Below are 27420 nucleotides of genomic sequence, written 5' to 3'. Positions count from 1 at the left end.
GCCTTAATGGATTTGCACTTTTTTTGGTTCGCTGCTGCTGTTGCTGCGTTGCCAGTGATTTGATTGTTGGTATTGCTGCTGGTTGTTGTTGTTATAAGTTGACGTTTAGATTTTGCCGGTTTTCATTTTCAACTTAAATTGACTGAGCAAAGTAAATATGTAGGTAACTACTCGCAAGGTACATGGCTACGTACATATGCATATGTATGTACATACATCTTTATTTATGGATGTGTGAATGTATGTCTTTCCCATTGTATTTACGTGCTTCTCCTCCTTGAATGATTTTTCTTTTTGTTATAGTCATTGCAACTGTTGTTATAATTGGTACCGCTGCTGCTGCCGCCGCCGCTTTGACAGCCATTGTTGTTGGATTTATTTTTTGCTCTTCTTTTTTGAAAATTTTCGGTTACCGGCCTTTTAATGGATTTTGTGTGCCTTCAAACACACACATATGCGCAGCACCATGAGAACAATGCATGTATGTGCATGTTTATATGTGAATACCCCAATTTAACAGCAGCACAGGAATAAATGGCCAACAATGCGGCCGTCTCCTCAGACGTTTTGTACTCTACATATGGTATATATATAACATATATAATTTGATATTGTTGTTGTTGTTTTAATAATTATTTCTTTGCAACAGCCTTTATTGTTGGTGCATCTGAGCTCAAGCATAGCTTTTCTCACACTCTGGCGCATAGCAACAACAACATAATACTATTAAATGCATACACAGTGAAGTAAGCAAATATTGCTGTGTTTGTATTTACGTGGCGTAGATGTTGTCTGACGACAAGTACATACATATGTACATAAGTTATTACGTGCTTGCAGCTGGCCAAAACCGGCTGGAACTTCAATTTGTTTTGTTCATTTTGTGCCCTTAATCTCCCCATCTTCGCATGCATTTGTATGCCGAGTTGTATTCTCTTTTCGCAATGACACTCAATTCAGAAAAAATTGGAGGTGAGAGAATACCTAAAAGAGATGTAGATTTCTTTGAACTTTTCATAAAAATGAAGGAATTTGAAAATGTCGATGAATTAGTGTAACTCAAAATTAAATTTTTAATCATATCAATATGTAGGAGGTATGGCTATGAAATAACGTGACTGATGGTATATGTATAATATTTCATTTTGTTTTGATTGCATATTGACATATTTGTACATACATGCGCCGACCCATGGGAATTCTCCATGGTTTGAAATGGTCTTAAAAATCTTCTCAAATCAGCTCCTTTAGTTTAGTTGTTGGAACAGCATAAAAAATTCCCCAAAGACTTTTCGTTCGAAAAAATTGTAGATTCGAAACAAACAGTGGGGTAGAGTCACAAAATCGAAATTTTTGAAGTGAAAATTTCTTTAGAATCGTTGGGAGTGATTTGAGAAAAAGTGAAACGAAAAAAGCGACACTCTTGGCTACGAATATTACATATAAACGTAGCGACGAACTAAATAACTTTTAGGCCAGCGCCGACAGCATGGCGCGATAGCCGAGCGGCTAGCAATGTGAGCTTCCGATCCAAAATTCTTGGTTCGAATCACAAGAAAAAAAAATTTTTTTGTACAGTTATTTTATTTTATTTTATGATATGTTTATGAGGAGCTTTTTTTCATGGCAGAAATACACTCGGTGTTTTGCCATTGCCTGCTGAGGGGTGAGCGCTATTAGAAAAATAGTTTTCCTTAATTTTGATGTTTTCACCGAGATTCGAACTGACGTTCTCTCTGTGAATTCTGAATAGTAGTCACGCACCAACCCATTCGGCTACGGCGTTTGTTTAATTTTACTGATGCAAAAATGAGGAAAAATATATGAATAAAGTTTGCTTACTGTTTACACATTTTCCAAAGGTGACGGAGAACCAAAAAAAAGTCGATTTTCAAAAAAATACGAGTGCATATGTGTAATTGTGTTAGAGTTTCGGTCACGCCCCAGCAAAACCTGCGTGCATATGTGTTTGTAACATTCAAAAAAATGTAATTGTGTTAGAGTTTCGGTCACGCAGGTTTTGCTGGGGACGCTCATAATAGCAACCGCGTGTGTATTTTTATATTCGTAAATATTTTCATTTTTAAATATTTACCGCAATTATGCCGAAAAATAATACAGAAAAGTGTTGTGAATATCGACAGAAAAAAAATCAATAAATAGCATCACGGAATTCATTCACGAAAATTTAATAAAGTATACACCAGAAGTATCGCGGATACTTCGAAAAGATTACAATAAAGTTCCAATGATTTTAAGTGGCGATTTTAACGTAAATTTTGCATTGGACACAGCGGTTCCTTTAATTGACGTTCTCAATACAACATTCAATTTAAAAATGTGTAACAATCGCACTGAATCGACAACACGATCAAAAACAACAATTGACGCGGTATTTCAAAGACATGTTGACAACATCGAAACCAAAGCATTTGTATCATATTTTATATATCATAAGCCACTCGTATCATTTGTTGAAATTGAAAACATTGAGGATGAATAATAATAAAATGAAGAAAATAAAAGATGAACTTTATAGCAATATTATAATGAACCTATAATTATCCCGCTCCTAATGCTGCCTTCGTCTCATTCTCTCTCAGTTTGTTTTACGGAAGGTTTCACTTCTATCGCGTCTAACCGTTAGACTGGTATTTTTTTTTTCTTCACTCATCTTATAGTAAATCATTTGAAGAATGTTGTGTCAAAATTTTAAGTGGATCGGAGCAGAACTCTCAAAGTTATAGCCTTTGTAGGCACTCTACCTCGAATGCGGAGCATCGATAGATGCTTGGCAATTCCCAATGGCTCGGCTGTCGGCGTCATTTTTTCAAACGCGTTTTTCCCGAAACGACTTCTTAAAAGTCGGTGCCAATCACAACTCCGAAACTATTCAACCGATTCTTTTCAAATTTGGCACACGTTTTCTAAATCAAAAAAGTGTTTTTTTTTAGCAAATACAGGCTGTATTTTTGCGAAAGTTTAAAAAATTTATTACAAATTTATAGGCAATATTTTTACTAAAACACAAAATAGACTAAAAAGTAAGCTGAAAAAAATGTTTATAATAATGAATAAAAAGAAAATAATTAAAATTTCTTTAAATACAAATAAAATAATTCTATTAGTAGACTGAAAAAAATACATAATTAAAATTACAAACAAAAATATGCATCTATTGTAAACTTATTTTGAATTCTCTGATTTTGGTTAACAAAAAAAACTAAGAAATAGAAAATAAAATATTTAAATTTTTTAAATAGGTACAAATAAAATAATTTTTTAGTAGACTGTCAAATTACATAGTTAAATTAGAACAAAAGTGCGCTTTGTATTTTGAGTTCTTTAATTTTTGTTAACAAAAAATTAAACAAATCAAAGCATTAGGGAAAGATGTATCTTTTTTACTTGATTTTTTTTATTTTTAGAAAGAAAATACGTAAAAGAAATAGAGCCATTTTAGTTTTCTTACTTAAATTTAATCTTATCATTAAAAAAATAGATGTATGTTTTATTAAAATTTTTCCTTTAATACTATAAAACAAATATTGGTTAATACTGATGCGGGTAAAAGTATGACGATTTCTTGCTTACTTTAATTTAGAACAAAGAATTTTAATTGATTTTTAAATGTTTGCTTTACTCTTCCCACTTCGTGCGAATTTGTTTTTATTCTAGTGAAAAGGCTCAGGAATTCTATAGGTCTACTGTTTTTTTTTTTCTGTTTTTTGTGTGTCTAATTTCCGATGTATTTTTGTATTGCTGAATACGATTATGGGGTTTATGCCCATCACGGCATGGCTTAGAGAAAAAGCCCCATCACATGTTCTCCCGGGTATTTTACCTAACCCTCATTTTCTCAAAAACATGACGCACTAGACTTTAACCTATGCTAATGTACTGGCAAAGACGTTGATTCCTAAAGCATTCTCAATGGAGGCTCAAATTGAAAAGACTTCATATTTAAGGGCTTTAAATATTTATCAAGGCTTTGGGCAAAAAAATATTTGAATAAAGATTTCTCACATGGCGAATAAATTGAGCTTTACTAACCCAGCTGATAAAATCTTTCTTACTTTAAAGTATCCTTTAATGTTTTTCTTAAACTTTACGGCAAAGTGTCAAGGGCATATTAACTAACCTTCAAAAATATCGGTCCGAGACGTGAACAATTTTCTGAGAGAATCAAAATGTGTTTATCGGCATATTAAAGTGAGCTGTAACGTTAGAGATTAATTGAAAAAACATTTCAAGTATTATAAATTTCTTCCATATTGCAGAAATATTTTTTATGTTTTTTAGCCGTGAAACTGTATAGGCTCGGCCTCACTTCAGTATAAAACAATACGCTTGAATCATGTGGTAAATTTGTAATAGCAAACAAATAAAAAAACAAAAAACAACTAGAAAACAGCATTTAAAACTACTATCTTTTTGAACTTTGCACAATTGTTGCATGCATCTATGTAAAATTAAATAAAGTAAGAAGACACAGCAAAGCAGAAACTAGAAATAACGAAACCACTTAAAATCAGCACACTTATACGCCTCCAGCCACCAGTCATCATACATTTACATGAACTTACGTACAAATGTATAGTAGGTATGACTGGTCATTAAAAAAACAATATAAATAAAAATAATAAATACATATAGTAAAACAAAAGAAATATAATAAAATTTGCATGGAATTGCACGACGGCGCTATGAGTATCAACATCATTGCAAAAACGAGCTACAAGAACGAGACAAATTCATTCTTCATGCTCTATTATAATAAACGCCATGTAGGCGCTCTCACAAACCAAACATACCCGTATCCATACTCATACTCATATTTATTGTCATATATATATGTGCATTTGTTGTTGCCACATTTACCGGCTGCCTATGTGACGTGCTACCAATTGATGCTTATCGTCGGCGTTGTTGCTGCTGCTGCTGCTGGTTGCCTTGCCGGCAGTGTGCGCTCATTTGCTCTCGAGTATTTCCCCCTTCTGTGAGTGTCGTTTGCTTATTCGTGCTCTATGCGAATATATGTATGCATGCCCATGCTGCCAAAAACAATGCAAAACAAAAAAAAAAAAAAGCACCCAGCAGCCAGTCAACACACCGAACAAAGTTCCATCCATCCGGTCTGCTATCATTTAAGCTTTCATTTTATATGTCTCTCTGGCACCTTTTTGTTTTGTCATAACAGTCTTCTTGGCTAACTGGCTGACTGACTGGTTGGTTGGCTGCCGTTTAGTGCGTCTCGTCATTCGTTTTTTGCATGTGTTCGTTTTAATTTTGCGCATTTGCCGGTTTTGGTTTTTGGTGTTCGCTTCGGTTAAATACCTCGTGCACACGCGCAACGTTATGCCTTAAATCGCTCACTTCGAGTACAATAACCCCCCTGAGGCGTTTTTTTTTGTTGTACATACATGAAAATATGTATATAACTCAACAACATGAGATTTTATAGTAACTCTTTGGGTATCGGTTGACGCTTTTTGTCTTTTTTTTCAGGCTTTAATAATGGTTGTTGTTGTTGTAATTTTTGTACACACATGTTTGTGGTTTTATGCGATGTTCTTTCAGCTGTTCTTAATGGCATTCACTCCAGATCGACCAACCAACCAACCAACCTTTGATTTGTATTGGTGTGAGTGCTCTTACTATGGGTTGTGTGTTTGTGTGTATTTGCATTTAATCAGCTTTGACAAGAGCGAATTTTTTTTCAAGCTCACTCATTCTTTACTTCCTTCTCCTTTATTTATATTTTCATTTATGAAGTACAATCGAATTTATATCTTTTGTGCTTTTCTTTTAAGTAAGCGAGCGCTACTATTTATAAAAATAATGAATTAAAATTTCTCTCTCTTTTATTTTGCAGAGATTCCTCATTATCCGAACGTTGATCCTTTTAATTATGAGAGCATGAAATCGTCGCTGCTGGAGCGTCTGGAATTATTCAATGCTGCTCCATTTACCATTCAACGTTTGTGCGAGCTTTTGATTGATCCGCGTAAACAATACAGTCGTATTGATAAATTTATGCGCGCTCTCGAAAAGAACATTTTAGGTGAGTGTTCGTTTGACGTAAAAAAAAAAAAAAAATTAAATATTGAGTTGAGTGTAGTGTATAAATATTGGTGACTTGAATAAGTTATCTCGGTTTCGCGATAAGTGAAGTTCGTTTAGTCTTTTTCATAAGGCAACACAGCGGCTGACTTTGCTACGCAACTTCTGCGCGGATATATTATATTTGTATTTCTATTTTTTTTAAGTGTAAAAATTGCCTAAATTCGTGGTAAAAGAAATATTTTCTGGTGAGTTAGGTTAAGATGTTTGACACACTCGGAAGGACAAGAGAAAACCTTTTCTGTTTGTTTGTTCCTTATTGTCATTGTTTCTCAGTTCTCATGAAAGTATAGTAATTTTAAATAGTGAAGAGTGTCAAATAACCGATTTACAGCCAATCTCGTAGAGCGCCAGAAAAAATGTGCTTTTCAGGGCGTAAAGTACGTCCTTATTGCATCACTTGAAAAAGAGAAATCGACGGAATTAGTTAAAAAAAGAAAAACCATACTCTCTTAAACCGACGATGCGACTTTAGGAAAATTAAAATTGGATTTTTAAAATTTGTTGGCTCAAAGTAATTGTAATTTATTTCACTAAAAATCGTTAATTTTTCTATTCTAAAAGAAATGTACTACAAATTCCAAGTGAGCAACAAATTCACCACAAATATGTTTAAAACAAATTTATATAACGATCGGTTGGGCCGTTCGGTGATTTGTTACTCACCGGCTTCGGAAATATTGTTCAGTTAAAAATGCGCTGAAAGTGCTGAGAAACCTTCGGTTAACTCTACAATTCTCAAGCCACCCTTAGTTGAAAAAAAAAATTTGTCTGTTATTTTCTTTGTTCTTTGAATTCTTATTTAATGGTCAAAAGCAAATAAGAAAAAGTTTCTTTTTTTTTGGGAATTTAAAAAGTTATATTGTTTGTTTTAAAATAACTTTCATGACGTAAATAAAGGAAATAAGTGAAGTAAGTTTTGGCAAATTCGTCATCGAAAAAGTTTTACATACACACAAATACTACTTTTTTAGTAATATTTATTTAATATTTCCGGTCTTGGGCACTTTTAGTCTTGTCAGGCGCCATCTAGCGTTTCCATTGGAAAACTTGACACATTTTACCGTACATGAACTCAGAGCATTTTGATGTGTGCGCCACATTAGTGTTGTTTACAGTGGCTTTGAAAATATTTCTGGGCAAATAAATGGAACTAAACCGTGAACATTTTTGTAGGATTATTTTTCACCATTTTGGACATGGATTAGCCGGGCTAGAATACTTCGATGAACTGAAATCACTACACGGTTAGCAAGCACCATTCTTTAGCACCGTGAAAAGCTGGTACTATGAATTTTCTCGTGGTCGTTGTTCGCTCACTGATGAATTCCAGGAAGGTCGTTCAAAACCAGTTGTTTGTTGTGGCAGAAAATATCGGGGAAATATTTGAGTAAGACTCTTATGTCAATTGGGGCATTAGATTGATAGCAGCAATAAGATTTTATATGGTCACCTTGTGCTGATAAAAGTGTGTTCGTATTGTATCGCACACAAACGGAAACGCGACTGAACAAACTGCTACGAAACTTTGTTCGAACGAATGCAAAAGTGTATTGGTATTGGAGAATATTTTGAAAATCGATAAAATCGTTTTCGACCGCCAATGTTCATTTTTCCATTGCTAGGGCAGAAATACTATATAAATACCTACCTACGTACAATGGAAATAATCTTTCAAATAAATTTGGGCACCACTTTTTTTTATTGGAATTTAATGGGTATTTTTTCATTCATTGGGTAAAGGAACTTAGACTTTCATGAAATTTTGACAGATTAATTTTGAAATGTTGATCTACTTTTTGAAAGTGGCTGCTAAGAATTATATAAGCAGACACACATGGATCCGACAACGCTGGGACAGTAACTATCTTGCTCGATAACTTTGTTGTTGCTTTTACATGGACTTTTTTCGTCAAGTTAGTCGAGCAGAGAAGTTGCAAATAGAAGAGGTCTTATTTTTTAAAAGAGGTGACACATACAGATCTTCGGAGGATTTATTGCCGTAGATACTGGCTTAGATGATATAAAAATAAAATTATTTTGATGTTAAAAGTAAAGAAGCTAAAATTTCATAACGAGCAAATAAAAGCAATGTTGTTTTTGTTTTTATAACACCGATGTAAATTGCGCGTAACTTTTTTTTGAATATGCAGATCTTGGCCGAGTCAAAAGCCAAGGTCGTTATAGTAGACCCGAAAGTGGGGAAAACGAGAGCTTACGTATGGATTCAGAAGGCATTGTTTTACACGATTAAAATTTTTTCATATTCAAAGAAATAATCTGCTAAAGTTTAAAAACAATGTAATAAAAGCTTTGATTGATGGAGACCTTTGCTCGGATGCAAGCGGCAGTGGGGTAGGAAGTGTTTTACACAAAAAAAAACAATATTTAAGAATGGAAGATAATCGGAAGCGGAAGAAAATAAATACATTTTCAGGTTTATAAAGTACAACCGCATGTCCCAAAATTGCACAAAATTACCCGAGCATACTCTAATTGGGAAGACAAATGCCACCCAACTTATTTATCGGCAGTTTTTACTTCCGTTTACTGCTTCTTTTGACCGTCGTTACAAAATCTGGCTAGGTAGCATTATAACCTCAATATAGCAATATAACCTCGAAAAATTAGTCGTTCTTCCAATATAACCTCAAAAAATTAGTCGTTCCTTCAACATAACCTTAAAAAAGGCTGGCGAACAGTAAAGCTCTCAATTAAATAGCCGTAGATTTTTTTTTTATTTTTTTTTTATTTGGTAATGCATTGATTTCTATGGGGAATAAAAACGGAGAGAACTTAATCAAGTCCCCAATAGATACATTTTTTATTCAGCGAACTATATTATACTTCATTTTAGAAAAAAAAAATTTTGAGTTTAATTTATTTTCAATTTATTTTATTTGTTTGTGTATATTTCTTTTTTATGAAGAAAGTTGAAATTTAAATTTTTATTTCTTGCTTTTGCTTAGTTGACATTTAGTTATTTAATTTTATAGTTTTTACCATATTTTATTTTGGATTATTTCAATTAAAAAAAATAAGTTAATTTCATTTCAATTTACTTTATTTGTTTGTTTGTACTTCTTTTTTATGAAGAAAGTTGCATTTATTTTATTGTTTTATTTTTTTTTTTTAATAAATTTTTATTTTTTGTTTTTGCTTAGTTGACCTTTAGTTATTTAATTTTATAGTTTTTACTAATATATATTTTATTTTGGATTATTTCAATTAATTTTATTTTTATATTTTAGTTTAGTTTATTTTATTTTATTTGATTTTATCTTATTTAATACATTTTTTGTATTATAGTATTATATATTATTATTAAAAAAAAATTAAGTTAATTTAATTTCAATTTACTTTATTTGTTTTTTTGTCACTCTTTTTTGTTATATTTTATTTTATTTACTTTTCATATATTTACATTTTTATTTTTAGCTTTCTTTGTTGGCATTTTTATTCATTTAATTTTATAGGTTTTATTATAATATATTTTATTTTGGTTTATTTCAATTAATTTTATTTAATACATTTTTTGTATTATTTAAAAAAATTTAGTTTAATTTAAAAAAAATTTGGTTAATTTATTTTCAATTTACTTTATTTGTTTGTTTATACTTCTTTTTTGTTACACTTTATTTTATTTACTTTTAATATTATATATTTAAATTTTTATTTTTAGCTTTTTTTGTTGACATTTTTATTTATTTAATTTTATAGTTTTTATTATATTTAATTTAATTTTATAGTTTGTAATATATTTTATTTTAGTTTAATTCAATTAATTTTATTTTTATTTTTTAGTTTATTTTATTTAATCAATTTGTTGTATTTTATTAATTAAGTTATTTAAATTTATTTTTTTTTTTTAATTTTTATGTTTTTATTTTATTTTATTTTTTTAAATTTATCTTTCTTACTCCTTTATTTTTATTTTGGTTTATTTTTTTCACTTTATTTTAATTTATTTTATTTTGTATTTTATTAATATTTTGTATTGTGTTGTGTTTAATTTTTTTTTATTTTGACTTACTTTTTTTAATTTTATTATAATTTTTGTTTTAATTCATCTATCTTACTCTAGTTTTCATTTTGTTTTAATTTTTTACTTTATTTAATTTTGTATTTGTATCTTGTACTTTATTTTATTTATTTTTTTATATCACGAATTTTCAATATTTTATGTAGTTTTATTTCGTTTTACTTTCTTTTATTTTATTTTAATTTACTCGTATTTATATTTGCTTTTTACTTTTTTTCTACATTTGCTTCTTTTGCTTCTTCCTACTTTACATCAAATACTCAACAATGGTCTGCTTTTCTCTTCTATTTTATGAAATCCAGTAGTGAGCACCATCGAACCTGGCCGTAAACGCACTGAGAGTGAAAACGGTGATTCATTGGACTCGGTTGTTAACGGCGATTTATCCTTGGATGTCAATGTCGATATCGACATGGAGAATGAGTCGATGTTCAATATGGAGGGGCAAAACGGTAACGGTACTGGCAATGGCAATGGTACAGCAGCAGTAGCTGAGGGCGAGAAGTCACCAGAGTCTTCTGAGTCTAAGTCTGACAAGCCCGTTGTGACTGAGACGGTTGCCACCAAGCATGCCACAACCGATGATGACATTCTGCCGAATCCGAAGAAGGCTAAGCTGGATTTGGATGCGAAAGAAGAAAAAGTTGCCGAAAAGACTGAAGAAGAACAAAGTAGCTCGAAAGTGGCACAAGATGACGACAAATCGAAGATTGTCGATGGTAAGACCAAGGAAAGTGATAAAGTTGATGGTGAGCCGAAAGCAGAGGTGGTTAAGGCAGCCGTAGAGGATGCTGAAATGACGGAAATAGAGAGCAAAGAAGAAGAGTTGAAGGAAAAGAACGAAGAACCTAAGAAGGAAGAACAGGATGAAAAGAAAAAAGCTGTGCATAAGACGGACGAGAAAGAAATCAAGAAGAGCGTGGAGCAGGAGATTGAAGCTAAAGCGGAGCCTGAAACCAACAATAAGGAAGAAGTTGATGGCAAAGCTGAAGTCGAAGCAACTAATTCAAATGAGAAAACCGCTACCGAAGAAGTTGAAGCTGATAAGGTGAAAGAAGCAGCAGCAACGCCTGATTCTAAGTCGAAGGCAGCTGAAGACGAAGAGAAGATTATTGAAAAGCAAGAGATTGAGAAGGGCGAAAAGGAAGTGATTGTGGCAGCTGCCACTCCCACAAGCACTGAGTCTCTTGAAAAATCAGCTGAGCCCGAAGTCGAGAAAGTAGCTGTAACGCCAGAAGTTGCTGACGAACCGGTTGTTAGTGGTAGTGACAAAGACAGTGCTAAACCCACAGATAAAGTTGAAAAGGAGCCGGCGCCTGTTAAGGCAGATGAGACTGATACTGAAGCTAAGGCAGAAGTTTCTACAAGCACACCCGAAGAGGAAGAAGTTGCGCCACAGACAACGACTGCCGAGGCCGAAGCAGTCGCTGCTGAAAAGAAAGAGCCAGTTGATGAGCCAAAGCCCGCAGCTGAAGCCGCAGACGCCACTGCCACGACAACAAAAGAATCCGAAAAGACTGAGAGCACTGCTGAAGCCGCTGCAGAAGAAGTGGAAAAGAAGGTAGAAGAGAAAGCAGCTGCGATTGCTACAACTACAACCAACGAGGCAGAAGCTGTGATCACTGAGAAGTCCACTGCTGATGCCACCAGTAAACCCGCTGAAGAAGAAACGGTGAAAGCTGTCGCTTCACCTGCTAAAAACGAAACTCCCGCGGCTGATGAAGGTAATGCCGAACCTGCTAAAGCCGCCACTGATACCGCTAGCGAAAGTGAAGTTCCAACCACCACCGAAGCTGTACAGAGCTCAATTGCTGATAGTGCAACCGCAGCTGAGGACACCAACGCTACCGCTCCAGCTACAACTCCAATTCCGCCAACAACCGCGGACTCAGCTGAAGCCATTGCTGCAGTTCCTGTTGCTACACCGACGCCAACGCCAACGCCAACACCCACCCCAACACCGACCCTAGCACTCAACGATCAGCCAATGGAGGATGTGCCGATCGAAGAGGCCCAACCTGCGGTCAATGAAGTTGTTATGGCCGAGACAAATGCTGCCACTGAAATGGCCACTGATGCCAATGAGCCACCACCACCGTCCAAGGACGAACCGGCCGGAATGGAGGTGGACGACACCAGTCAAGAGGCAATGGATCAGTAATTTAGTGGCAACACAACAGACTACACAATAATATTTTCCACACGCATACAATACGACAAAAAAATATTTAATTGTGAAAGACGTCGACGTCAATGATGGCGCGACGCAAAGCGATTCTTCATACTTAACACTTTTTTGAATATGTAGCGTGTTTTTAGGCGCATAAGCAAAATTTACATGAATATGTACGAAATTAATGTAAGTTAATTTAAACTATGAAGAAGAAGAAATAATAATAATTAAAACTTAAAATATGAAAGAAATACAAAAACAAAATAAATATGGTTGGCAAGTAAAAACTAAATACACATACATATACATTAAACAATAAGCAGTGAAATGTGACGTACCGTACCATATGACGAGTGTATGCAACTCTCGCCATGGACGGTAAGCAGCACGAATTTGCTTTTAATTTAAAAGTATTGAGTTGGTATTAAAAATTGTTCATTTTATCTATTTTATTTGTTTAAACAAAGTGAGCCAACAATAGTAAATAAATAATTGAAAAATGCAAAAAGTAAAATAAATTTCTTAATTTTTTAACTTAGTGGTGCAACCGACACCGTTTTGAAAACGATTTCTTTTTATTTGCATTGCTTTGAATGAGAAACGTGCTAGCGGATATGTGAGAAAAGAACAGAGAAAAATAGTTTTTTGCTGAGGGTAAGGCGTGTTTATATGTATGTACGTATGTATGTTCATAACATTCAAATGTCAAATTCTTTGCTGTTGGTCTTTGGAGAGGGTTAAGATTATCTTTTGTTGTTGGAATAACGGCCATACTAAGCCCTCTTTCGGTTGGTAATCCACTTAATGTTGGTATCGAAGTCAATTAACATTAACGGTTGGTAATAGCAACTTGCCGCTTCGACTGACTGGGTAAGACAACAAATAGTGGGTAAGACATCACTGCGTTATGTACAAGCGATTGTGCCCATTTACACGAGGAGACATCTGGAAGGGAAACATTTTGTTCGGGGGTGAAGGACGGCCGCGGAAGAGAGAAGGGAATTTGTCTCCTGTACTGGCGACACGCTTTGCTCTTCTTATTCGTATTTCCAAATTATTTCGGTGGCAGGGTTAAACCTCTAAAATAGCAGTCTTCAGTCGAGTAAACGGCGAATCACTGCGCTATGTACAACCGATTGTCTTGGTAATGGGGTTTTGTTATTGAGTAGCGTCGTAATATTACAGATATTGAGGAACTTTTGAACCTCTAAAATTTTTTGTTGTTAGTTTTTCATTTTTTTTTGTGGGTTTAATGAATAAAAATTGCCTACGCCAAATTCGCGCAGCTAAAATTTGCTTAAATGACATAATAATAATTCTATGGCTCTTACAAGCATAAACAACTTCGTGCGATCTCCGATTATATTTTGTTTATGGCTTACAATTTCGATATTTTCAAAATATGGCGATAGTTTTTGTGCTCATCTGTATGAAAATGTAATTTTTAGGCTTAACAGCATTTTATTTTTCGGAGGTAATCACAAATTGAACCAATTCTTTTTTGTTTTTTTGGCCCTGAGGTTGGGTTAAAAATGCCTTCGCACCATATAGTAACCGTCGCTACTACGCGTGTGGTGATTCCACTAAAAATATCCCTCCTCTTCTCCTGGATCATTCCCTCCACCCCGGGATTGCTTTCGCATTGCTTCGAGGTAGAGGGCCAAGACGGCGTCCTAAGAAGGACACTACTTACTTACCCTGCATCCAGGGTCGCCTGTTTTGAGAAACCTATGCTCAATTCTCTTCAGCATAAGTTTCCATTTCACGCTTCTTTCTTCGGATAATATCCTCCACGAAATTTGCGACGTCGTTTCATTTTTCGTCGTCTATCATCATTTTCTGGATTATTTCTTCAGGTGTAAATGCACCAATAGCTCGTTGCAGAGCTTTTCTCTCTAGGTTCCACTTCTCGCATTTAAGGAATGGGAATGAAAGTCCTTGACCGATTTTATGTATATTCAGCTCATACTGGATTGAGTTGGGAAAATTTTAACTAAAAAAAAAAATAAAATAAATAACTGCTCTTTTAGTAGTGTTCGTTTTGATGTTGTTCCACATGTGGAGAGGGACCTACAGTTTAAAGCCGACTCCGAACGGCAAATTTATGAGGAGCTTTTTCATGGCAGAAATACACTCGGAGGAATTTTAACTGCTTCTCTTAAAAACCATCTAATGCTTCAAGGCGGCGTGAGCTCTGCATTTGCAGTTTGTGAAATTACTAATAATCAAATCGCAAAAGAAAGAAGCTTAAATTTCGGCACTGACAGTTTGATTATGACGGTTGTTTATGACGGATAGTCTCAATAATGCGTTCAGTGCTGTTTATGGCGAGAATGAAGTTCAAAGAGCTGGTTTCCTTATTTATTACTTTTCTTTTCTCAATATTTTATTATCAACGGAATTACCTTCTATGAACACTTCCAGCAAATATAACGAATAACTCGAACTACAAAACGCGTTGTCAACCTTTTCTCACGCCTAGCATTTCTTGCACAATTCTCAAGCATAAAGTTTTATATATTTTTGTTTTTGTATTCTGCTGACTTCCAATCGACGAAAGTTCCATATACGTACATATATAAAATAAAAATGCTTATAATAAATTGTGCCGGAGAATTACTCGAAATACAGTGATGCAACAAATTAAAAACCACATTATATAAAGTTTTTATATATTAATTACATATATAAATAAATAAACAACAAGTAGCGTTTTTATTATTTTTAATATCCATACCATTACAATTACAATTACTATTTACTATTACGTTAATATATATTTACTATTACGAATATATTAATAAATAGTTTTGTTTTGTGAAAGCAGGCCAATTTTCAAAAATGAAAAATAATTTGTTGGTGGATACACTAAAATATTTAAAAATAACGCTAAACAGCATTTTATACAGCGAATTAATAATTGTGAAGAAAAATGGGTTTCACCTGTATATCTAAAACAAAAACTAAAATATTTTCATTATCCTTAATTTATAAATTGTAAGAGCGCATGAAACGATTATTTTACCATATAAAGTATCTGAAATACGTTTCAATGAGGGATATTTTTAAGCCACTATTCATTTAGCAAAAAAAAACAAAAAAACCACATTTTTAATAAATTGCGAATAAAAACTCGAAAAAATACAATTTTTAAGTTTTCTGCACGAAGTTGAAAATGAATTAAAGCAACTACAGCGTTGAATCACTACATTAAAGTAATATAGTTAATTGTTGTTGTTCTCATAAGTTAAAGCATGCGCCGGCAACTCACTTATTTGAGAGCCATAACAGCATCTGGATATAATTTCTCTCACGGCAGTAAAGTAATATAGTCAATTGTTGTTGTTCTCATAAGTTAAAGCATGCGCCGGCAACTCGCTTATTTGAGAGCCATAACAGCATCTGGATATAATTTCTCACGGCAGTCGGATTTATGATACCGGTACGATGCGAAATTGTAACCAAAAAGAGCGCAATCGTCGTGAATGTGTGATGAAAATTTTATAATTTACAATAACAACAACAATAATAATTTCAGGCGCCCAGTTACGGTACCCGTGATACTATGTCAAAACTTTTGTTGCTCAAGCGTCTTAATTCGACGAGGATGTTTTTTTTTTTTCAATACGAAAGATAAAACGCAAAGTAAGTTAGAAAATAATGCAATTAAAAGCATCTGCCTTGATTTTCATGCAAGCATATAAACTTTGAGAATTTGAAACGATTAAGGGGGAGCCTGGTTTATAAGGTAAAAAAAAATAAATTTTTTTTTTTCGTTTTAAGCGATTCCTAATATATTTCAGAATATTCACACAAAGTTACAGAGCCTAATTCTCAATATTTCCGTAGATACAAAGCCAAAGGTAGGCGAGCGTTAGGTAGTTACGCTGTGACCGGACAGCTATAGTACGAGTACAAACTTTATCTTCTTTTCTCGACTTTTCATTTTTATGATTTCTTTGAATTGGCGTACATGAATAAAAAAAAATAATGAACCTTTTGAAATGAATCATAGCTTGTTCCCTTCAGTATTAAATTCTCTTCTATTTGAACTAACAAAGTACAGTAGAAGCCCGATAAGTGCACTACCGATAACTGCAATTTCGCGGAAAGTACAATTCGATTTTGAGTCCATAGAAAACTCGAAAAGAGCAATAAAAAATTGCATTTTCGGCCGCAAAAGAATTCTTGTTCGAAGAAATTTTTTGCTTAAGGGGTAACACCACTGTACACGCGTAAAATAAACACGATTTATAAAAAAAGAATTTTTTTGTACAGAAGGAAAGGGAAAGGAATCACTCTGATTTGAGAAGTTATTACTTATATACTAAAATACAAAACTACAAAGTTTGATCGAAAAATTTTACAAAATGGCGGCATTGGAGACATTTTTGTAATGTGGTTTCTCTTGAAGGAGTTCCGCGGCACGCAGTACAGAGGGTGCAAATTTTAATCTGGAACAAAGAAACATTTTTTTTCTTAATCTAGATAAGAATAGCTAGAGAAACACGTAGGGGATTTAAAAAATATTTATTTTTGTGGAATTAGCAAGCATTTGAAGGAAAAAACTCTATTTTGGACTAAAAAAACGGCATTTAAATAATTATAACAATCGTTTAAATTAATCTATCGAAAATCCCCTACGCTCTTCTCTTAAGAAGGTTATTATACAGACGTAGTGAAAAACCTGACTACAAATATTTAAAATTGTTTGAGTTATGCTGCGTGCCAATTTCAGAAAACGTGTTTTGAGAAAAACGCGTTTAAAGTTTGGAAATTTGGAGAAGTCGTTAGGTAGCAGTCACTAACGCTTGGTTAAAAGCTTAAAATATTTATGAAATAAACTTCGGTAACGTATAAAACTTTTTGTTCTGTATTTTAAAAGGTTCAAAGAATTTTTTAAGCTTATAAAAAAAAATCAATTTTTTTTAATTCCTACAGTGGTGTTACCCCTTAATACGGCAATGTATTTGCGTTCATCACGCGCGAAGACACAGCTTTATAGCTATGCACAGTTATGGTTCTCGGAATTATTGCGACCAAAAACACTGTTCTCACGCTTTGTGATTTTTGATTTTTACAAATAACTGTAAAATTGTAGCGCTTATATCATAAAATATGGCATCGAATCGTTTGTGACATTCAACACGCGTCAGTTTCAAGCTGGTTCTTGAGAGTAAAACAATCGTTCGGAGTTTGAATCAATTTTTTTGCTTTCATCAAATAAAATCATGGGAAAAGTGAAAAAGAATCTACATTTTGTTACATTGAAAGAAAGAGATGAGATTCTCCAAAAAATTGAAAAAGGCGTTAAACAACGAGATCTTGCATTCGAATACAAAGTTGATTGGGCAACGATTTGCCGAATAAAAAAACAATCCCGTTCATTAAAAGAAAATGCATACAATTCATTTTCACTTGGAAATAAACGGAAAACTTTGCGGTTTGGCAATCATCCAGAGCTCGAGAAGCGTTTGTACCAGTTTTTCATGAATCAGCGGCGACGAAATGCTCCTGTTTCTAGCTTGATAATGAAAAGCAAAGCATTAAAAATATTTGATGAAATAAAAAAGGATGGACACAATTCAATGCAAGTGATGGATGGTTTTCGCGATTCAAGAAACGCTTCGGACTTCGCTATTTGACTGTGACTGGTGAATCATTACCTTTTGATCCAGAAGCTATTGAGCCATTTAAGGAAAAATTGACGGCGAAAATCGCTGAAAAAGGATATGTAACATCACAAATATATAATGCTGATGAAACGGGGCTCTTTTGGAAACTTTTGCCAAATAAAACCTACGTTTCGAACGATGAAAAGAGTGCTCCAGGCAACAAAGTTTCAAAAAATCGAATCAGTGTTCTTTTGTGTGCAAATGGTGATGGCAGCCACAAAATAAAACCATTAACGATCGGCAAATCTATGAATCCGCGTTGTTTTAAAAAATTTCGTCTACCAGTGAATTATGATATTAGGTGATAGGATATTTTCAAAAAGTGGTTCTTTGATAATTTCGTCGAAGAAGTGAAAAAATTCGCCAAAGAAAATGATGTTCCACCCAAAGCATTACTCTTGCTGGATCAAGCCCCATCTCATCCGCCCGAAGAAGAATTAGTTTGTGGTGAGATCGAAGTGATGTATTTTCCGGCCAATTGCACAGCGAATTTACAGCCAATGGATCAAGGTGTTACTAACTTGACGAAAATTCAATACAAAACATTGCTAATGGAAACCATAATTAGTGAAAAAGATTCTTCATTACATGAACTATTGAAGAAAATTGATTTGAAAACCGCCGTGATCATGTTGAGCCAAGCATGGGGGAAATTGCTCCCTGAAACGATCGCTAAATGCTGGAAAAGCGTATTGGGTACAAGCCCAACAGTTGACGCGATTATTGAATCTAATTCAGACGATATGCCATTGGATATCGAAATTGACGGCCCCCTTCTTGTTGGAGGATTACAACGGTTAAATGAGATGGTCGAAAACTATGTGGGTGAAACAGACACAGATGAAATCCGCAATTGGGTTTTGGAATTAGGAATAGATGAAGGTGATAGTGAAGCCAATGAACCCGAAGATACTACTCAAGAAGAAACAACCGAAAAAGTCCAGCATGAATCGATTTTTGGCTGTGTCAATACAATTTTGAAATGGGGTAAACAGAACGATGTACTGTCATTCAATCAGATCGCTTGTTTGCATGATATCCGATCAAAAGCACTTAAAAAGTGTTACGAGAAAACGCAATCGAAAATAACAAAGTTTTTCTAAAAAAAATAATTGAATTTTGGAGCACACACTCATATTAATTTCAATAAATATGTGTTCATTTTTCTTGAATATCGATCTTTTGAGCTCATTAATTGCATTGAATAGAGTTAAAATATTTTTCCCTAGGTATTCCTCGATCCACAGGACAAATTCGCAAAAGTGCAATTTTTCGCTAAGTGCAATCATTGCTGAAATTTTCCAATTGTACTTATCGGGCTTATACTGTAGATAAAAAAATTTTTTAAAGATTTGTATACCAAGTTGAAGTGAATTTTTTTTTATAGAAAGGCATTTTTTTCTTTAAAACCTCCAAAAAGTTGAAATGTTGGAATTTCTCTCAGTTTTCTTAGTTCATCTAGAATAAAAAATCATGATAATTAGAAATCCATTTGAATTTTTTGCTTTAGATAATAATTACGAGCTGTTTCTGTACGCCAGTTGGAAACTCCAGCGTTGCAGCGCTCTACTAATTTCTATGTTAAACATTTTTTTCAATTTATTTTAACCAGTACAAAAATTTGTTATACTTTTTAAATGTTCATTAAAAGATAGAAAAAACTTTGCAGTGCTAAATTAATTTTTTCCTTAAAAAAAAAATCGCAAAGAAATGCAATTTTTAGACCTCATAAACCAGGATCCCCCCTTAACATATCTCGATTATTGTTTGAAATAGTGAATTTACAAGGCTTTTTAGCCGAAATATTTGTGTTTTTATTTATTCATGCAATTATTAACTATTGAAAAATAAATGCATATTAAATGGTGTTTGGTTCATGTCTTTTCAAGGTGTTTAACCTTTCAAAGGTGTTTAGTTCCAGCCTCTGCTCCAACCTTTGGTTTGACTGGCTGACTGTTTAGTGCTTCAATTTAATTGTGCGAACACTTTGATTTTTGAAGTGAAAACTTCTTTAGAATCGTTGGGAGTGATTTGAGAAAAAGTGAAACGAAAAAAGCGACCAGTTTCGCTACGAAGCGTTATATTATATGTTGATATAAACGTAGCGACGAAATAAATAAAAATAACTTTTATTTTTTCTTGTGATTCGAACCAAGGATTTTGGATCGGAAGCTCACATTGCTAGTCGCTCAGCTACCGCGCCATGCTGTCGGCGCTGGCCTAAAAGTTATTTAGTTATGAAGCGTTATATTATATGTTGATATAAACGTAGCAACTTAGCAAACCAAAGCATTTGTATCATATTTTATCTATCATAAGCCACTCGTATCATTTGTTGAAATTGAAAACATTGAGGATGAATAATAATAAAATGAAGAAAATAAAATATGAACTTTATAGCAATATTATAATGAACCTATAATTATCCCGCCCCTAATGCTGCTTTCGTCTCATTCTCTCTCAGTTTGTTTTACGGAAGGTTTCACTTCTATCGCGTCTAACCGTTAGACTGGTATTTTTTATTTAATTTTATCTTTGCATTTGTGAGAATGCAGAAGGTTGCGCATATTTCGCCTCTGCTATTCGGTTGTTAGTGAATTTGACAGAATCAGCTGTTGAGCAGACGAAAGCTTTGCTTAGCTTTGACTTTGTTTGCAAACAACTTTTTTCCGGGATGCACGGAATGCAGAGGTGTGGCCAACATAAGACTGTTAACCAGGGTCTCAGTAAAGAATCAGTTGATTGGGTGACGTCAACGGGGTCATGATAGCGGTTTGTTAACGAAAAAACTGAAATTGGGTTGGTGATATATGAAAAAATTTTACAGTGACTTCGGCTGCTGAGTGCCCAGTGACAACCAATTTTGCCTCGGAAGGCTAAACCTGGTAATCTATCGTGCTTGTGAATACGTGTGAAATGAGCGGGCCGAGTCCCCGGTGACGTGGCAGCCGTAGTTACTCTTACAATTTTGCTTCGGTTGGCCAAATCTGGTATTCTATCTATGCTCCTTTCTTGTATCTCCCTATTTACATTAACCTAACCTAACTTTTGATATTTTTGTTTACCAAAATTGACTATTCCTGATAATCTATCTATTCTTTTGACTCCCTTGTTTACATTAACCTAACCTAACTTTTGATATTTTTGTTTACCAAAGTTGACTATTCCTGATAATCTATCTATTCCTTGCCTCTCTTGTTTCCATTAACCTAACCCAACTTTTCAAAGTTGATCACGTTCTCTAAGCTCTCTCATACACATCTCATCTACAGTTACATCACAGCAAAGTTACGCTCATTTTTTCCACTTCTTCTGCATAATCTTTGTATTCTATCGTTCTTACCCATTTATAATAATAGTTTGGGGGAAAAATCCATTATTTTTGCTTAAGGGGTTAGGGGTAGTCAGAGGCCCGAAAAAATGATGATTTTCACGAATTTTTTTTTGCTACTTAATTAATTTATTTAACAAAAATAAAAACATAGCATAAAAACATCATGTTTTAACTTGACTTCACCAAAATTTCAAAAAAAAAAATTAATAATTGCAAAAGTTATCGCTGTTTGTGTGAAGCCCGTTTCTCCAGAAGTCCCTTGCGGTGAACATCACAAGTCCTTGCAGATTCATCTAAAACCAATCGGACAAGAAAAATTAGTTTTATTAATAGATAATCTTGTGCCTGATCGAAGCTTTTTTTTTTTTTTTCAAAATGAACAAAATGGCGGCCTCAGAAAATTTTTTCCAGATTTTAGAAGAAAAAACCAACAGTTAATTGTTAAAAAAAAATCGAAATTTTTGAAAAAAAAATCCTTCTATCAGGCACAAGTTTTTTATGTTTTTCAAAAGCTGTATAAATTTTATTGAAATCTACGTAGCGGTTTTTAAGTTACAGTGTTCACCAGTTTGAAAAACATAGTTTTGAGAAAAACGCATTTAAAGTTTTGCTATCGGCTCCGGAGCGGCCGAGCGCCCTTTGTTAATTGTTGAATAACTTGAAAAGTATTTGTCGGATTCACTTCAAATTTTTACACAATATTTTTAAAACATTATACTTTAAGAAAATGCAAAAAAAAAATCGATTTTTTGAAAATTCTGACTACCCCTAACCCCTTAAAATTATTGCGCAAATGGTTTAAAACTGTTTTATGGTCGATTCATATTTTATTCTTTGCTTGAAAACTTCGCGTAAATGAGTCAATGACTTACATTTAACCAAAATATATGCACTTTTGTTTGTAATTGAATTCGTTAAGCCGATGAATACTTATAAATATTTTTTTTATTCATAAATATATATATATTTTTTTTGAAAGCAGGCCAACTTTAAAAAATGAAAAATAATTCGTTGGTGGAGACTTTTTTAATATTTTTTTTTATTAAAAAATTAGGATAAAACGATAAATAAATTTTTAATACATCAAATTTTGTCTTCGTATTTAAAAACTAGGATAAGTTCGCGCCGCATATATTTATATTAAAAACACTAACGCATAATCCAATAAAATTTAGTAATAGTTTTATCATATACATACATATATGACGAGCAAAATTTAAAAGAGTGTAACAAAAACTATCAAATTCAAAATGCAGTGATTTAAAAAATCCAGAACAAAAACTTAAGAAAACGAATTATGCATTGATAATAAGTAATACATGTAATTAATAACCGTACCGAAAAAAAATTATATGGTGTTTTATTTATTATTGCACTGGTTTTTTTTTTTGCGCAATGTCTTCAAATAATTTTTTTATGCACTCACAGATGTATTTGCATTTCGACTACTTGTCCAATTGAGTGGTTTTTGTTGTTATACCAGCACTTTGTCCCCAAACTGGCTGCTTATTCATCAACCCTATGGAACAGCTCCAGCCTAAGTTGTAAAATTGTAGGAACCGTTCGAAGTTTTCATGCCAGAAATACACTCGGAGGTTTGCCATTGCCTGCCGAGGGGCGACCGCTATTAGAAAAAACGTTTTCTATCATTTTGGTGTTTTACGGAGATTTGAACCTACGCGCTTCTGAATGGTAATCACACATCCACTATTCGACTACTGCGACCGCAAATGCGTTTTTTAATTCTTAGACGATAGATAAAGTCTGTTAAATGTGGGGTATGCTAAATGAGGTGCTTGTATAAAGCAAAGTCAAAGCAAAATAAACAACGTAAAATACTTTTATGTTGGCGAAATACTTAGGCTAGCTTGGTATTTTTTTAATAGTCGATTTGATTACAGAACTACCTATGCTATTACTAGAGTGTTTACAAACACGGCTACAACTTTTTAACTTTGCGAAATTTAGAAAGTATTTATAAACTAATACAATATGCAAAATCTATATTACAACAGGTAACGTTGTGCGGGCTCATCGGCGCATACCGCCGCGTCCGAAATATTTTGAAGCAGGCCCATGCGTTGCATCTGGCGGTGGATGGAATATCGCGGTTGGATGATACGATTGTACATTCGAAATAACAGGAATTGTTCTTGCCGCCGGCAAAGGAGGCTGCTCTTGTGAATGCGGCGGCATTGCTGGCCATTGCTGTGGCGCTCGCTGCAGTGGGTGTGCTCGCATTGCTGGTCCTTGATGCAATCGATGATGTGGCGGTTGAGATGGGTGCCTTATATGCGTCTGCCTTAGCGCAGGGGGTTGTGGTGGTGGTGCTGCTGATTCCTGCAACATCATCATACGATCTCTGCGCGGATCGCGTGGAATATTTGGTCGCATTGACACTATTTGTGTTGGTTCTTGGGGGTGTGGCGCAAATGCCGAGGGTAGTTGTGAACATTTATAAATATCCATCATGCGTTGTCGCAGGCGATACATGTCCATAGCATTTGCGCCAGATGCGGGCGCAGGTTCGCTTAAGAGCTCGGCAAAATCACTTAAAGCCATTAATTGGCTTTCATTTAAGCTCTTGATTTGCTGCATTAGTGGCAGATCATCGTAACTGTTGTTGGCCGTTAAAGCAGCTCCTGCGGTCTGTGTGGCGATGCTGTTGCAAACTGGAATAGTTTGTACGGCTATGTCATGACCGGTTTTGCGACGCGCTTCTGCTGGTTCCAATACCGTAACGTTATGCGTTTGCGTGGAGACTGTAATGAGAAATGTGGGTTGTGGTTCTATTATTGCATTAGATTGCTGCTCCAAGTTTTCTCTTTCGATCTTTTGTAACCCCATTGGCAATTTGGCTGTTTGCAATTTCTCTTCTAGCGCATGCGCATCGAAACCTAAGATTTTCGCCACCTTCGCCGCATTTTTGGGCATTTCTTGTAGACCCCATTCGCGCAGATTAAACTGATTAGCATGCGAGTTGAATTTGTAAAGAACATTGTTGACATTGTGTAATGGCGAGCGATTCTCATGTATCTGCTGCGTAATATGCGAGTTGCTTTTGGGAAGTTTGAGCACAGTGGTCGTATAGAGAAATGGTGAGAGAAGTGCACTATTTTGCTTGTTTGCCTTCTTGAACTCCTCGATTGCGGCGATTGCTCGCTGCTTTGCTGAAATATGGAAGTGTATATAACAAGTTAAGAAGTGCTATATTGAAATTCTGGCTCAGCGCTTACCATGTTCAATTTTATCTTTTGGCAGCATGAAACTTTCAGCGGGGACAGTAGACTTCTCAATACTATTTTCTACTACAAAGACATAAAAATTATATTACACATATATACCAAATGCTTTTTGCTTTAATTTTGCTTACACTTAATGCGTTTGAAACCCAGTGGCGCCGCGAGGTCAATTATAAGCTCGTTCCTATTGTTTTTGATACGTCGCTGGAAGAGTTCTTTTTCATGCACTGGCAAGCACATATCCGAAGACTCGTCGATAGCAGTATCTGGAGAATTTGGTATTGGAAATGTTGCGAATTCAGACTTGACACGAATCGTACCGCACGATTTTTGTCGCATGTCTCTTTTGGCAGCTTCTGCACTAGTTTCCGGTTTTTCTGGATCTGAATTTGCAATGCCCATAGGGCCAAGCCGTGTCCAAATTGATTGCGCTGAATCGTGGGGAAAGAGAGAGCCACTGCGCTGCGGACTTGCTCGAGCCTCTAAAGGTTCATTTTTAATGTGTGTGCGCATTAGCTGCTGATCGGGACTCCTATTGCGACTTTGTATAAGCTGTGAGTGTGTTGTTGGACTTCTGCTGTGACTACGCGAATTGTTTTTCTTACGTTTATGACCACTTTCCTTGGGCTCCACCTCCTCGTCACTATGCGGGTGTGTACGTTTACGTGATTTCTTCTTTTTCTTTTTATGCTTTTTATGAGCTTTATTCGAAAACTGCTCAATAGATTCCAATTTTTGCAGTTCTTTGAGACGTTCTGAGTACTTTATCTCCAGGCCATGGTTTACTACGTCTTCTACACGCTCTGCTGCATGATCGACCAGTAAATCATCAAAGAAATTTTCTGGAATGGGTGCGGATTGTGTCACTTCCGAAACCGTGGGGTTATCAAGCGGTTCACTTTTTATTACAGGCGCATTTGTTTCTTTTCGTGCTGCTTCTGGCTCAGGAGATGTAGCAGTTGCTTGTAGAGCCGCTGCTGTAATATTGTCAGCATCTTGTAATAAGTCATCAAAAAAATTATCTGGTAAAACTTCATCGAGTTCTTGTTCAACGGCATCTGTATTTTTGTTTTCACTTAACACAGTCGGCGCGCTTTGTTCCGACGAATTCTGTGCAATCGTTTCGTTGTTTGCTGTTGCTTGGTTAGAAGACTGAATTGTACTGCCTTCTGAAGCCAAAATTGTACCTACAGGTTTTGATTTGTTTGTGGTTATCAGATCGCCTTGTGGGGGAAGTTCTGCACTGCCACCAAGCGTTTCTTTGCCCGCCTCTGTATTTTTATTTTCCTCAACCACAGCCCTTATGCTGTACATCGTCGCATCTTGTGTTGCCGACTGGTTCTTAGTTGATGCTTGGTTAGATGGCGGCATTGTATAGTCCTCTACAGTGGCAGTTTTATCCACAGGCTCTGATTTGATTCTGATTACCGCCTCGCCCTGTTGAATAGGTTGTGCCGGGCTACCGTCAGTTTCCTCATTTAAGCGGTTCTTATGTTTCTGTTTTGGAACCAAATCTACTTTCACTGCACTATCATCTTCTAATCTTTCCTGCTTAATTCGAATGTTTGGATCCAGTAGCACATTTTGGGTTGTTGGTGTTATAGATGCATTAGCTCGTAGTGACTCTGTGGCTGACGAGCATACTGCACCGCTGGCAGTTGCTTGAGTCTCATTTGTATTGCTTTCAATACCTCGTGTTGGAGTTGTGCTACTCGACAAATTCACATTCGATGTAACTTGAGAAGGCTCAGTTGTTGTCGTTGCACATGCAGTCAAATTATGCCCCGGTTCTTCTTTGATTAAAGGTGGAAGTATAATAGGTCTGTGAGGCAATTCCTTTATTTGTGAACAATACGAACTTGACTCAGTATTTGAAGAGTCCAATGCCTGCATTTCTCGCTCCAACGGATCTATAACGTCGTTGTTTTCCATTATTATAAATATAAAATTTTTTTTTCGGCGCGTACCAATAAGCGAAAACAATTCTGCTAAAATCGGTGTTATAAAGTGCTACAACAATATGTAAACAGGGTGACATGCAAAAAAATTGCTGATTATGGTAAATCAATTTGTAGCCATTCTAATTGGTCGTCTCCGCCTAGTTTTTAATCTCGTTTGCGTTCTATTTTATTTTTTCGAGTTTTGTTGACTGGGAATTTACCGGGGACTTTTTTATTTGTAACTTGGCGTCTAGCAAGAAGGTTCATGGCCAGCGCACTATTGCAGTGTGGGATGACGCTACAGTACAGGTTGTTGCCGCAATGAAAGATGACATGAAATGACGTTCCCACGGCAGTCGGTGCTACGTTACCGGAACGACCCGGGTTTAAGTTCGGCCAAGGACTGTCACTTCAGAAGCATTCCCCATATATGTACGGGGAATGTTTATGTTGCTACAACAACAGCATGACACGAAATGAAATAGCTGTCAAACTATAAAAATGAAAGTTCGCTTAGCGCGAAGTATATACTTTCCACTTTTAACCGACTTCACTTGTCAAACTATAAAAATGAAAGTTCGCTTAGCGCGAACTATATATATACTTTCCACTTTTAACCGACTTAACTTTCGACATCTCCGTTGCTTCATCAAGTCAGCGAGCATCTAAGAAGTTAAATGTTGACGATAAGCGCTAAAAAACGATGTTCAATGCCTTATGCCCATACAACTTATTCCGAGCATCCTACAATAATATTTTGTAACTTATTTTAAACAATTGGGATACCCTAATTGTATGGTATGTTTTATTAGAAATGCAGCAAATGCCTTACTACATGCTGCTTAAGTTTAACCGCCCTGTATCAGTTAACAGTTTGAGATGCGTTGTACA

At 34.9% G+C, this 27420-nt stretch overlaps 2 protein-coding genes across 3 annotated transcripts in view; one reads left to right on the top strand and one right to left on the bottom strand.

Annotated features, from left to right (window-relative positions):
* LOC129236822 (serine/threonine-protein phosphatase 4 regulatory subunit 2) overlaps nucleotides 1-12903 on the top strand; it is a 38011-nt gene extending 25108 nt beyond the window's left edge. The window contains exons 3-4 of one of the 2 annotated variants that reach the window (XM_054871067.1): nucleotides 5876-6064; nucleotides 10468-12903. In XM_054871067.1, coding sequence (XP_054727042.1) covers nucleotides 5876-6064; nucleotides 10468-12326 — 2048 coding nt within the window. In that variant the 3' untranslated portion in view covers nucleotides 12327-12903. The remainder of the gene's footprint in view (nucleotides 1-5875; nucleotides 6065-10467) is intronic. The other variant, XM_054871068.1, reaches the window with a different exon arrangement.
* Nucleotides 12904-22487: 9584 nt separating this feature from the next.
* Nucleotides 22488-26701, bottom strand: LOC129238785 (uncharacterized). The gene is made up of 3 exons (XM_054873963.1): nucleotides 24721-26701; nucleotides 24584-24655; nucleotides 22488-24517 (listed from the first exon to the last, which is right to left on the bottom strand). Exons 1-3 carry the CDS (start codon nucleotides 26519-26521, stop codon nucleotides 23379-23381), a joined length of 3012 nt encoding a protein of 1003 aa, XP_054729938.1. The 5' UTR covers nucleotides 26522-26701; the 3' UTR covers nucleotides 22488-23378.
* Between the last annotated feature and the right edge of the window lie 719 nt (nucleotides 26702-27420).

The sequence above is a fragment of the Anastrepha obliqua genome, chromosome 2, assembly GCF_027943255.1.
Source record: "Anastrepha obliqua isolate idAnaObli1 chromosome 2, idAnaObli1_1.0, whole genome shotgun sequence".
NCBI lineage: Eukaryota > Metazoa > Arthropoda > Insecta > Diptera > Tephritidae > Anastrepha > Anastrepha obliqua.
Note: the sequence above shows the minus strand (reverse complement) of the source record. Positions and strands in the feature narration are given on the sequence as shown.

What these genes read in the sequence shown, in the direction of transcription:
- LOC129238785 (XM_054873963.1), bottom strand. Translation starts at nt 26,521, where the DNA reads ATGGAAAACAACGACGTTATAGATCCGTTGGAGCGAGAAATGCAGGCA. An exon ending in GGGTTTCAAACGCATTAAGT is followed by an intron (nt 24,656 to 24,720) that starts GTAAGCAAAATT and finishes ATGTCTTTGTAG; the next exon opens with TAGAAAATAGTATTGAGAAG. An exon ending in AAAAGATAAAATTGAACATG is followed by an intron (nt 24,518 to 24,583) that starts GTAAGCGCTGAG and finishes TCCATATTTCAG; the next exon opens with CAAAGCAGCGAGCAATCGCC.